General features: G+C 44.6%; 1 protein-coding gene across 3 annotated transcripts in view; it reads left to right on the top strand.

The window, feature by feature from the left end:
* Nucleotides 1-557: 557 nt before the first annotated feature.
* Nucleotides 558-14,124, top strand: part of grm3 (glutamate receptor, metabotropic 3) — a 20,196-nt gene continuing 6,629 nt past the window's right edge. The window contains exons 1-5 of one of the 3 annotated variants that reach the window (XM_030053134.1): nt 558-872; nt 2,006-2,149; nt 5,877-6,146; nt 7,533-7,887; nt 7,921-8,154. In XM_030053134.1, coding sequence (XP_029908994.1) covers nt 558-872; nt 2,006-2,149; nt 5,877-6,146; nt 7,533-7,887; nt 7,921-8,154 — 1,318 coding nt within the window. Of the gene's footprint in view, nt 873-2,005; nt 2,150-5,876; nt 6,147-7,532; nt 8,155-14,124 lie in introns of all 3 variants that reach the window. The other 2 variants (XM_030053133.1, XM_030053132.1) reach the window with 2 other exon arrangements.

Here is a 14,124-nt window from a genome sequence, read left to right as displayed (position 1 = left end):
ATACACACAATGCTGCATAAGTGGAAGAGAAAGAGAAAGTTTACTGAGTGATGGCAAGAGAGGATGAGATTGGAGAAGAGTGGGGTACAGTCTCCAAACAACCCAATATCCCTTTAGTCATGGCCTGGCTTTGGCTGTGAAGCGGAAATGACTTTGAGCCCTTGTTAACAATGGCCCCAAACTCCACTTAAGGTCTGCTTTGCTCTCTCCATACTTTATCATAACACTTTTGTAAGTATTTCTATTCTGTAGCTCCTGACAAGATTGACTTGAGATAAAGTTCTCTCCCTTCCTCTCTTCTCCTCTCCTCTCCCAGCAGGACTGATGTCCAGATGGTGTACTCCTCCATGTGTGGTCCAGTCCAGCTCTCCCTGACTGTTTCATGGCCCACGAACAGACCCAGCATCTACGGCCACTGTTCCTCTGACAAGCCTCATCCCCACCGCACACCGCACCCATCACCCCTAGTCCTTCAACCCTTAGCCCCTCACCTCCCTCTCTCTCACTGTCTGTCAAGCCTCCCCTCTCAGTTTTGACAGCCTGACCCCCCCACCACAATGACCCGCCTTCCTGCTCTAGTCTTGGTCGTGCTGAGTCGGGGCGTCCTGCTCTCTGTCGGAGAACAATCTCAGTCCCGCAAAGAGATCCGCATCGAGGGTGACTTGGTGCTTGGCGGCCTCTTCCCGGTGCATGAGAAAGGTGCTGGGATGGAGGAGTGTGGGCGCGTGAATGAAGACAGAGGGATCCAGAGGCTGGAGGCCATGCTGTTTGCCATAGAAAGAATAAATATGGACCGCACCTTGCTGCCCGGGGTCTCCCTTGGGGTCCACATCCTGGACACCTGCTCCAGAGACACCTATGCACTAGAGCAGGTGGGTTTTAATACTTCCAATGGACTGTGAATGTTTTTTTTTTCTTTGTTTTGTTTTGTTTTTTCAGTGGGATTTGATTCAGCACAATTTTTGGAGGCGTCCTTGCCTCGTATTTGCCATCTCCAAGCCAGCTTGGATCAAAATCTGGCATCACACACTACATTGTCCAGTATGTAGCATGTGATGTTGGGTATGTCGTTCAAATGCCTTCCTTTGCTCCTTAAGATACTTTGAAACTCAAATATCATGCTGGCAAATATACTCACCCAAAATCTATCACTGGGAATTAAGCAATCTGTAACAAGGGAATAGTTTCAATATTCCTTTGATGCAACTTTGATACATTTTTAGAAGTGGTCATGTGTTCTTGGATCAGCATTTTCCAGATTTAAATAAGTCAGTAAGTCTGTTTGAGGAATGGTTTGTACCATTATTTGCTACATTATTGTTGTTAAGCCATTATTTTCTGCATTATCAGAAGAATAATGTCCACCAAAGAGTATCATGATCTCTCATGTAAGGGATCTTGCCTCAGTCGATAACAGCAAAAGCGTCGGATGGGAAACACTGAGGCTATTTGCAGTCTCCGACAGCTGGGGGAAATGAGCAGAATATTGAAAAATACAGTACTTTCCTTTAGGGATTATCTTAATGAAAAAGAAATGTGTTTTATTGTTGAGCTATTTGAGGAATGATGCATCTAACATTATTACACAGTAAGTTCTGCCTCACATTTACAAGATATTCTCTTCTTTGACGGATGGCTTAAGCCCTGATTCCTTTGCTTTGTTTTGGTCCTGTGAATGGATTTTGGTCTTTTTGCTGGTATGTCTTCAAACTGGCAATACGTTTTAGTGTACCTTGATCCCGAGAGTGAATTTGTCATTTGGATCCTGTGCTAAAAGCATCTAGGAATTCCCTGTGGACAAGAACAGGCTTTTGATGGTCAGACAAGTTCAAGACAATATTTTATATAAAAGCAACAATTTTTTTTTTAGTTGGCATATTCCACACAACAAATGTTCAAAGAGCTTCACAGGGTGATTATGAATGAATACAGAGGCCATATGGCATACAGTATGGTGCACAGACTTTGAGATAGAGTGTCATATCTCTATGGCTGTGTTCCCTAGGCTCTGGAGTTTGTAAGAGCATCTCTTACCAAGGTGGATGATACAGAATTCATCTGTCCAGACGGATCCTACGCTCTGCAGGATGACAGCCCCCTCGCCATCGCTGGAGTCATAGGAGGATCCTACAGCAGTGTCTCCATACAGGTAACACACACCTTACAGACAGACAGATACATATCCATCTATCATCCATCCATGTTTAAACTTCTATTCATGAGACAACTTGATTAAACTGGATTTATTGAAGAGATGTGAAGGGTTGGAGTTGGATGGTGGGGCGAAGAGGAGCTGCAGACGATGAGCTGAGGGTTGTTAATTGGAGACGGGTGTAGTGTCTCAGTGGTTTTTGAGTCCTAGCTGTCTCTCCGCAGGTGAAGGCGGAGATCCCCCTTGAGTAGGTGGGGGTGAGTTGTGCTAGAAACATAGCACAACTGGGAGTTGGTTCTGGTAGTACGCAGGCACAGGATGAAATTGATGAAGGAGTTGTCAAAGCAGGAGCAAGTGTGGTCCTTTCTCCTGAGCCTCAGTCTTTACAATGACTCCATTCGTTATTGCGGACAGATGAGGATACTATGTAAACTCGGTGCGTTTTTGAGTAATATCTTTAAATTATTATGTTTATGTTAAAAATAATTTATTTCTGCGATTTATTATCATAAAGTTGTTTTATCTTATGTTTAAACTTCACACCACATGTGGTCCAGAGTAAATAAAATTTGTGAATGTATGGATGACTCCATTTTACCATCATCTTGTCATTCAATCTCACACACGCTTTACTGTTTCCATAACCAAATGCACAGAAGCTGAATTCACTTTAGCAGTGCACGTGTCCATTTCTGTGTATGTGCGTGTTTTTCGTGTGTGTTTTGGGGATGGTGGGGATCAAGTTCAATTTGTGTGGTGTGTGGTATTGTGTGTTTCCCCAGCTCTCCAGTAGCTCTTGTCACAGAGCTGACTAATTTGCATAGTTTAGCATAAACCCTCCTTCTTTCTTGCTCCTCTGTGACTGCACAAAAGCCTGCTCCTATCAGTCCTCAAATCCCTAATCTCTGCAACTCTGTCTTCTTTTTTCTCACCCTCTTTCTCTCTCTCTCATTTCATGTATTTCTCTTCTCTGCCCCTCAGATCTTTGTAGTCTTTGCTCTTGTCACGCCTCCCTTCTTTTTTTCCCCTTTTCCATTCAGAGGTGGCCCTCCTTGGCTTTGTGAGGGAAAGCACTGTTGATACTAACCAGCTCATTGGTATCAACAGGAGTGGGGTCACAGACTAAGTTTAGGTAGAGCTCATTGTATGTCGACCTCCTACCCTTTTTCCTCCTTCTCCTCCTCCTCCTCTTCCTCCTCCTCCTCCTCCTCTCCCTGAGCCAGCAGTGTCTCTGTCTCTCACACATAATTCACTCCTTGTTTTCTTACAACTCTGTGTTGTTGTTCTTTGTTGCTGTTGTTGTAACCTGTCTTTCCTGGCAGTAGTTCTGTTTGTGAGACCCCGTGTGTGATTCTGTCTGACGTCATTGCCTGTGCTTTCCTTTCTGATTCTCATGCCGGGGAAGCTGCTCTGGTCCTTCATGTCTCTGTACTTGGCCAGTCTCTCTGCTGCTTCTAAATGAAGTAATAGGGAATTATTTTATGTTTAACCATGCACAACTAAACTCCAGTGCCTTGCAGGCATTTACATAGCAGGCATCATTTCTCCCATCCATTCGTCCGTCCGTACGTGTGTGTGTGTGTGTGTGTGTGTGTGTGTGACTTGCATTAGAAGCAGAAAACACACACCACCCCATCCACTGCACCATTTTTTCTCTCCTTCCTTTTCATTTTTTTCTACCCCTCTCTCATATTCAGCCCATTCCTACCGTGCACCCCCTGTCCTTCTCTCTCACAGGAAGGGACCAGCTTCCACTAATAGAGTAAACTCACCATGTCCCTGCAGACAGGTCTCTTAGCTAGCTGTAGTCATTGTTCAGTGGCAGGTAATGGAGCAATGCAGTTGTGTTTTGCAGTGTGACCTTCCCTGACATTTAAGTCAACTGCCATCTTTAAACCACAAAATCAGCCCGAAATACTACAACTGGGCATCTGTGTGTGTGTGTGTGTGTGTGTGTGTGTGTGTACGTGTATGTGCGTGTGTTTGTAACTGTATATGTGAGCGTGTGCATTATAATCTTCTAGATTATTAGTGTAATGATATTCTGACATGTTGTCAAAACAGCTCATCAGCTGTGCTATGAATGAAATATAGACGAGCCCAGAGTGCAGCGCTCTGAAAGGATTAAACTGAACTGAAAACAGAATGCTTGTGTAGAGTGTGTGTATGTGTATGTGTGCGTGTGTGTGTGCGTGTGTTTGTATGCATGTGTGTGAGCAGAAATATGTGCATGCATTTATTTTTGAATTTCTGCATGTGTCCTTGTGTGCATATGCAGTGTTTTTGTACATATTTGCACTGTTTGTGTCTCTGTCTGTGACTAAAATTATAATGAGGAGAACATGACCAAACCCAATCAGCAGTAAAAGGGAATATTATATGGACACCACTAGACCCCAGATGTCCATCACTAATGCATGAGTCAGTGATTTATTGAACTTCTGTCGTGTGTGTGTGTGTGCGTGCGCACGGCTGTGTGCACTTTTGCATGTGTGTGTGTGTGTGTGTGTGTGTGTGTGTGGATGGGTGTGTACTATTTTGTATTTCACCATGAGCATGTATGTCTGCACTGCACTTGCACTCTTCTGTTAGATCTTTAAATTATCATGATGTATGACACAGTTCCTATCAAAATCAATCTTCAAAATATGTTCTAAACGTTTATTTGTTTGTTTGAAGAGGTGTTCACATACAGACATGGCCCCCAAAAACTGTACCTTGCAGTCGAGAGAGACCTGTGTCAGGATTATAGCGCCAATGCTTAAACAAAATGCCATTATCCACCACCAAGAGGGCACATCATCCTGTGCAATAAGTTAAAAAAATACTTATATATATATATATATATTATTAATTAATCAATATTTTCATTTATGTATTTGTTTATTTGTTTTGGATGAAGACTCCTTTGACTGTGTTTCTTCACATGCCTGATTCAATTAATAGCTCTGTTGCTGCCACCCTCAAAAGATTTATTTTGTAATCGTTGCTCAACTGCTTTCTGTCTCCAGCTTCAAGTAATTCCAGATTGCAGACATAACTGACGCTGATTCAAATCATGGACCACTCTGACACAAGTGGTGGGCGAAACATGCAAATATTTGGTTGTGGCTGCCATCTTGAGGACTGGCCATAGCAGAGCGCTGCTGTTGTCTTCCCTGTGAAAAAAAAAAAAAAAAAAATGGTTAGCGAGACAGGAAGTCTGACACAACAAGAGAAGCAGCGATACCTGAAAAGACCAGAAGAAACCTTGATTTCTGAACTTGGGGCCTCATGATGAAGCCACAACACTTTATGTGTCTCACAACTAGCAAGACAACACAGTTGCATGCCCATAAATGAAAACCATAAATGTTTTCATATCAATTTGCATAAGTGAAGTGTTGAGTGATTGGTGGGGTGGGGACCAGGGGCAAATGGATTAGAGGTTGATGGGACAGCCTGCAGCCAATACTCCATCGATCCATCTACTCTCCATACCCATTTATTCTTAATCAGGGTCACAGGGAGCCGGGGCTCATTCCAGCTTATGGTGTAGCTAATACTGACACATAAAAATTCACCGGCGTCGGATCTGATTCCGAATCAACCTCCAGGATGAGAAAAGCTATGAAAATGAGGCTCAAAGTGAAAATAAGCATAATCATCCTTTATTAAGCTCTTATGCACAGAATGTTGTTTTTTCTGTGATCTTTCTCACTAACTCCTCAGTTCTCCTTCCCAGGTTGCCAACCTTCTCCGGCTTTTCCAGATCCCTCAGATCAGCTATGCGTCGACCAGTGCCAAGCTCAGTGATAAGACCCGCTATGACTACTTCGCCCGCACTGTGCCCCCTGATTTCTACCAGGCCAAAGCCATGGCAGAGATCCTCCGCATGTTCAACTGGACATACGTGTCCACTGTGGCATCAGAGGGTGACTATGGTGAGACCGGCATAGAGGCGTTTGAACAGGAAGCCCGCATGAGGAACATCTGTATCGCCACCTCAGAGAAGGTAGGGCTTGTCAGAAGCAACATTGGTTGGCCAGAATTATGATCGTCATAAAGTAACAGAATAGAATAGAATAGAATAGAATAGAATAGAATAGAATAGAATAGAATAGATGTGGATTGCTACTTTCTTTGGCCTTACAGAGTCCAGACTGTATTTACCACCATGAACAACCATCTCCAAAGGCTAGACACCAGAAAACCAATGCTCTAATCTGCAATGTCACACTGATGTAGGGCCTGGAGCTGCTCCAGAAACAATGAATGGAGTGCTGAATTTGTGAGCTCATAAAAAGTTTGTCTCAGTGTCTTATCTTGTTTTACACCCAAATGAACTTTATATTACAGTGTTATCAGTTATGAACCAGAAAATGTAGCCTTATCTCCAGGAACTCATCCTGGGTACATCCACAATCACATTTTTCTTTGCATTTGTTACGGAGCTGTACATTGCATGACATCACAGATTGGAGTGCAGAACAAACTCCACTCTTTTGTTCCTTTTGTTCTGCAGTCCCCCCATCCCATTAATCTCCCAGTTTAGTCATAGCCAGTTTCCACTGTGAACTGTCACTTGTCGCTGCCTCCCCCTACTGTTGGTCTGAGGAGTGTGTAGACTCCAAAATGGCACCAACAATAGAGCCCGGGGACGTGTTGTCATTACTCATCACACCAAACTGGGAGTTCTGCCATTACTAGAGTATAGTAGCGCTGTGGATTTGCTGGTTGTGCACCAATTAGTTCGTAAACTGCACATGAGGTTTGAGAGACTTGACATGCAAATGTTTGTCACGTGTATGTGCTCATGCCAAACACCTCAATATTGGTGAGAGTTATTGGTGAAAGCACATCTAGAACAGTAATCTACCTTTTGTTTGGTAGTTCATAGACATTCACACCATTAAAAAGACATAATATTCTTCAAATTGCTCTTTTGCTTCCTGTGTGAGTGTTTCCCTGTGCAAACATTTTTCCCTTGCACATTTGTTGTACATTAGTACATTACATTAGTACATTACTATAAATCCATTGAACTGCACAGCAAAACCAATTTGTACAGTATCTACAAGCCAAATGTAAAAAAAAAAAAAAAAAACAATGGCAGCACAATCACACAATGCAATATGCTTTTTGCATACAAAATGACATCAGTTCCCAATCTCTATACACTTTTCACATGAAAACACACATTTTTAAACAAACATTTTTAGCTGCACGTTTCTCTCTTAAATGAAGCTGGGCATGTTGATTTTACATCTGCACCCCTTTTGTCACTTCTTATACATGATGGTACTAAACAGTCACTAACACTGACGCTACATTTAAGTACGGCATATTTCAGAGGTGTCTTTGCACCTGTAATTAGATGAAATATCCTCTTCCTGTCTAGGTGGGGCGCTCTAACGCCAAGAAGTCCTACGAGTCTGTGATCCGTCAACTCCTCCAGAAGCCCAATGCCCGTGTGGCTGTTCTCTTCCTGCGCAGCGATGATGCCAGAGAGCTGCTGTCAGCTGCTGCCAGGCTCAACACCTCCTTCATCTGGGTGGCCAGTGATGGTTGGGGTGCACAGGAAAGCATTGTCAAGGGCAATGAAATCACTGCTGAGGGAGCCATCACACTCGAGCTGGCAGCCAATCCAATACCAGAATTCAATCGCTACTTCCTCAGTCTGAACCCATTTAAAAACCGTCGGAATCCCTGGTACAGGGAATTCTGGGAGCAGCGATTTCAGTGCTCTTTGGGCAGTGGAGGTGGAGGAGGAGGTGCAGCCTCAGGAGCCACAACATCTTACTCTCTCCCACCATGTGACAAAGATATGTCAATGGACAAGAGTACCTTTGAACCAGAGTCCAAGATCATGTTTGTGGTGAACGCGGTGTACGCCATGGCTCACGCCCTCCACAAGATGCAGCGGAGCCTTTGCTCTAACACCACCAAGCTGTGCGACAGCATGAAGGCCTTAGATGGACGCAAACTCTACAGGGATTACATCCTTAATGTCAGCTTCACAGGTAAGAGAGGAAAAAGAGGCAAGGATGGGAGAGGTAAAGAGGACATGGGAAGAAATAGAGAGAGGGAGATTAAGTGACTCTGGAGAGGATAGAGAGTGCCTTTCAAAGTACGTCCTAGACTGAGTAAAGGTGTTCAAGGTGGAGGAGGTGCTGAGGGGAGAGGATGTTGGGGAGGAGAGGGAAAAGATAGCAAGACACAGAGAGAAATATGAGCGCTGTGCCTAGTTAACAGTCCGCTCATGAACAGCAGAGGGATGTTGTCCTTCTCCTCAGTCAAAGCAGCCAAGCCAACGCAACATAAAAAGTACTGAGACAAATCCGCTTAATTGCCATGTATTGTCAGAGCCAGCTTGCCATTGACACCTATTACCCATGCGTAATTGATACGACACTACAAAGTTGCTTTGAGGAATGAGAGCTCCAGTTAATCCGTTGGCCATATTCTTCTCTCTTGCCCTAATGAGATTGTGTGTGTTATAATAGCTCCTATAGCAGGCTGCCTGTCTGTCTGTCGGTCTCTGTAGACTTGGGAGAGAGGAGAGAGCGGATTGGCTTGACTGACAGATGCTGTACAAAGGAAGCGTTATAAATAAACTGCTGTGTCTCGGGGACTGACAGAGGTTTAGAGGTGCTTATTCCTCCACCAACCGTGACCAGGAGCAGACATCAAAACAGCCAGACAAACAGCACTAACATGGCAGCTTTGCCACGGGACACGAGGGAGAAAGAGAGGGATGGAGGGGGGAAGAATGGCATTACAGATGGAGGGGAAGGAAGAGAAAGGGAAGGAAGGTTAGGAGGAGATTGACAGACAGACTAAAGTGAGGAGAGGAGAAAGAGTGTAGAAGGAGGCAAGAGAGAGATAGAGTTAGGGAGGGAGGAAAGGAGGGAATGAGGGAGCACCGAGGCAGTATCGGAGTGGGACAGCATGCGTCAGCAGAAGAAGAGGATTCTCTTTGAAATTCCCCATCTTCATTTCTGCTACAAATCAAAGGGCTCGAAGCACTGCTTTCTGGGGTGGAGGGGGGTGGAGGGAAGAGGGAGGAACAGTGTGAGTGTGTGAGAGAGAGAGTGAGTGGGAAATAGTGAGGGTGAAAGCCGTCGCAGCCTCCGGTTTGCGCAGATGATAACCACTCCCTTATAGGATGCAGACAAGTGAGGGATGGAAGAGATATGTAGAGACACAAAAAGAGAAGTTTAAAAGTGCTCTAGAGGAAGTTTTTTAAGAATCACACAGAAGGAAAGACAGGAGCCAGGAGAGGAGCAGAGGAGAGCAGTGGAGAGCAGAGGAGTGAGATGGAGAAAATCCCACTGTGACGTCCCTACATCTCTAGTTTGATAATCTTTCTCTCTCTCTCTCTCTCTCTCTGCCTGTCTGTTTCACTCCTGATGTATATCCATGAGGCGCATGTCTAGTTTATTCTGCAGCAGGGAAAGTAGCAGCATGTACAAAGATCTTGGGTTCTTTGGAGCTCAATGCCTTTGATGGCAACTGCAACGAAAACAGTCGCGGCGGTGACGAGAACTCCGACGACGACGGATGTCAACGGCGACACGGTTAAATAGTAAATTGCTGCAATATTTATTTTGACTGGATGCTTCGACCTGCATGACTCAGTTGTGGTCTGAGCCCAAGTCTGGTTGATGTACACATACATCTTTCCATCTATTTAAGCAAGGAGGTGAGGTGAGGTTGAATGTAGGGTATAAATACTGCAGCATCACCATCTGCAGTGCTCTCAGTCTGAACCGTTGCAGACAGAAAACCAACACTGTTCAACGCTCTCTCCCTCTCTCTCTCTCTCCCTCTCTCTTTCTCTCTCGTATCCATACGCTCACATGCACATTTATGACACACTCTTCACACTGCATCAAAGTTTGACGCCAGTGACACTTCCATAATTTCAGACACCTCTGTATCTATTATCTGTTATCATCCCTTCCCCTAAACTTGCAGCCACAACAACAGTGGGATTCTCCCTCTCTTCAGGAAACGGACTGTGTCTTTAACAGTGTTTATGTGCGTTTTTGACAGTGTGTGTGTGTGTGTGTGTGTGTGTGTGTGTGGTGTACTGAGGCGGCAGTGTGTTGTTGTGTGTGTGTGTGTGTTGTGAGAGTTTGTGTGTTTCATACGCCGCCGTCTTCATCTCGACTCATCGCGCTAGCTCCATGCTGTTGCTATGGTAATGAAGCTGACACTATTGCCAATTGGTGAAGTGATCCTGTAGAATATGGGAGCTGCTTGCTGCCAACTAATACTAAACACACCCATGCACAGACACACGCACGCACGCGCACACACACACACACACACACACACACACACACACACACACACAATTAGGAGGCCTTGCTACCTACTCTGAAGACATATGCGCAAACACAAATGGACGTGTACACAAATGCACACAAAACAGTCGGCTTTTTCCACAGACGCAGCTTGAAACGCTTGTTTTTTACCAGCATGAAATTGCAGACACCCCCAACCCACACACTTTTCAAAGCCATCATTCAACTCCCACCCACCCACCTCCCCCATCTGCAGCAAACAGATCAGTATATACACACATGCACACAGACTTCTGTTCAAATACTGGTGATGGATGTGATATTCCCCCTTCTCTGCTCTTTTGTGTGTGCGTGCATGTGTGTGTGTTTAAGTGTGTGTGTCTGTGTGCGTGTGTGATATGTCTGTGTTAGCAGAGGCGGTGTGCCTTCAGGGCCATATTGAGCAGAGAGCTTACTGCAACGTTTAGATGCCAGAGAACAACCTTCACTCCTTCTCTCTCTCTCTCCCTCTCTCTCTCTCTCTCTCTCTCTCTCTCTCTCTCTCTCTCTCCTTCTTGCTCTCTCTCTCTCTCTGCCTCTATGTATCTCTCGATCTCTCTATATCTCTCAATCTCCCTCTCTGTCTCACCCAGTAACTCTCCTACTCTCTACATTCAAAAACAGCACATCCCACTCAGACTTCACAAGGTTGTTATCTTGCCTCTACCGCCTCTCTGCGCCGGTCTGCTCCTCCATTGCTTTAGTTTTCTCATCCCTCCATCCCTCACCTCTTCTCTATTGATTCTCATCTGAAGGCTCTCCTCCGTCCGGCTATCTCTACTGCCGTCACTTCAGTTTCTTGCTTCTTCTTTTTTTGCTATCTCCTCTCTTTTTCTCCTATTCTTTCCCCTCGTTTTCCCCTGTCACTTCCCTGCTTTCTCCTCCCTTATCTTGTCTCTCACCCCTCCTCTCTTGTGGCTCATCCTCCCTCCCAGCACCACCTCCTCTGGCCTGCTGTTGCTGCTTTTGTCTCCTCTATCTCCCCACCTTTTTCCCTGTCAATCGTCTGCTCTCTACCGCACCTCTCATCCTATACATTTTTGTCCCTTACTGTCCCAGTCTTCTCCTTTTTCCTCATCTCCTTCCTGTCTCCCTGTTGCTCTGCAGCCCAGGCAGCACCTCGGTCCCTGGGGACTGAATCCACAGGGAGAACAAATATAGCTAATGTGATCTGTCTGTGTGCGTGCATGTGTGTGTGTGTATGTATGTGTGCATGCGTGCGCTGCAGCCTGTGACATGTGAGCGCATGCCTGTGTCCATATCTGTATGTGCTCAGGGATGTGTGTGATGTGTGTAACAGTGAGCTGTGAGGCCCTGTGTCCTGTCACGCACTCTCCATGGGAGACAGATGTGTGAGGTTGTCAACCCTCTGAAGGAAGAAAGAGGGAAAGAAAGAAGGACAATGCTCGTGGAAGGTTTACCACAGCATAGTCCATGCAGAGCTGATCATTTTCAGATTTGACCTGCTACTTGAACGGAGTGTGCATTACTGTGCATTGTGTGCGCAGGCCTGTGTACGTGTGCATGCGCTGATTTTATTAGGCTTATTAAATCAGTGGATTTCAGGTGAACTGATGTTTGGAAATAAAACGCTCCATTTCCTAGCCAACAGCCAATCAATGGCAAGCTTTTGAGCTGTCATTCACACACTTGGCTGTTTCTTGGCATTAAAAGAAAGGGCTTCCTCCCTCTCTGTTTCTCAGTCTGTGTATCTGTCTTTCTTTTAGCCTGTCTGTCTTCTCATCTGGCTTTCAGTGTAGTACACAGAATCTGACAGTGTTCAACTCTTTCTTCCCCTCTCTCTCTCCCTCTGTCTTTCCACTCTTTCTCGAAGTATCTCTCTTGGCTGGATTAAAGGGGATTGGCTCTTTAGCTCAAGCCCTCCGCCTCCACCCTCTATGCCTTTAATACCCACAATACCTCTTGGGCCTTGCTTTAGCCCAACATGGCCGAGAACATAATTAATTTCTCAGCTTCTGAATGAAAAGCCTGTTTTCACCCTACTCCTAATTAGTCTAGAGTAATACAGATTTTTGAGTTACTGGGGACGCAAAATCATCTCTCAAAAGTTAGCGGGGACATTGTAAAACTGCTCTGTCTGTGTTTGCAGTTTGTCTCACCTAACTTTATTCGCCTTGTTGCTGTTATTTGTTCTAGATTTTGTGGCTCCAGCTGTTTGATTTACGCAGATCCCCGCACTGCAGAATACAGTTTGGATGAGGTTAAGCAAACAGTGTAATGAATCATCTCAGATTAATAGCTGTATACTCAGAGTTGGTGAGCACAAAGGAATTTATCAGCTGCCTAAACATTTATCAGAAGCCGTGAAACTCTGTATCCAGTCTATTGTGGCTACAACAGAGATGAAGAGAAGATGTGAGGAGAAAAATGTTGCTTTTGATACTGGCCATCTCAAAGGCATGGAGAGCAGCAGTGGCAAGTACTGACTTGAGAATTTTGAGGCATGGAACATTTTGTGAGACTTAATACTGCACTTCATTTCAGAAGAGTTAGCGTTAGGGTATTCTAGTATGCAGTTTTTTTTTTCTCCACTAAATTTATCTACACTTTTGGTTACAGGTTACTTTGTAGAATAAGCTTTTAAATGCAAAACATAAAATATGATGCACTGATTTGAAATTATCCAACAGATTAATACATCACTAATTTAACACTCTGAAAGGAACTGTTTTTGACAGTGACTACCTACTTTTCATACATAAAATCATTTTTACTGCTAATACTTCTATGCTTTAACTTAAGTCAAATTGTGAATATATGTTTGAATTCACATTTTACTTACATAGAAGTAGTTTTCCACCATGGTATTTCTACTTTTACTTAAGTAAAGGATTTAGACACTTTTTCCACCACTCATGGAAAGTCACTTAGAGCTGTGAGAAGAGCTTAGGGCAGAGCCTGCCATGAGTCTCAGCTGGACTGAAGCAGGCCATGGGTAACTATTACATAGATGATGTGACATACAATGCAACTGTCATTGTTTCAGGGCTCAACCATATATGTGTGTATGTGTGTGTATGTGTTAAGCCACCTCAGGAAAGTAACAAGCTGCCAGTAGGAACTAGTTGCCATATCTATTTCCTCGGATTATGAAACTTGTTGAGTCGCATCCCAATGAAGGGATAGAAACTATAGCAATATAGCTGAGAATAACTTTCTTTCAGGGAATTACTAAATTGTAGACTTTCTTTCATACCCACGCACACAAACACGCCTCTGCACTGTGATTCTGCCCAAATGAAGAGTCTCCATCTTTCAGCAGAACCCAAGGCTTTTGGCCTCTGGAAGGCCAAAAGAGGAGCAGAGTCCACAGAGCTTGGCAGAGTTTATGATTTAGCCTATGATGGCATTTAGGAGTGAGTGGCGTCCATCAGTCAAGGACCTGGGCTGCCTGTCTCAGCTCTCTGCAGTCACCAGAGGAGCCTTGGTGGCCTTCGCCAGCTTTAACTTGCTCTGTCATACACTTTCCTGATAAGGTGCTCCATCACGTCAGCAAGGTCGCTGATGCTGGTTATATGGTGGAATCACAGTCTCCCGAGTCTATTGCTCTCTCAATGTGATCTATTAGAGGGAAGTCAAGGACAATACCGCGCCCTCAAAGGGTTCTGCAGACTAATACTG

This window comes from Myripristis murdjan, chromosome 6 (assembly GCF_902150065.1).
Source record: "Myripristis murdjan chromosome 6, fMyrMur1.1, whole genome shotgun sequence".
In the NCBI taxonomy this organism is placed as follows: Eukaryota; Metazoa; Chordata; class Actinopteri; order Holocentriformes; family Holocentridae; genus Myripristis; species Myripristis murdjan.
The sequence above is the reverse complement of the archived record's forward strand: the minus strand, read 5'-3'. Positions and strand labels throughout refer to the sequence as shown.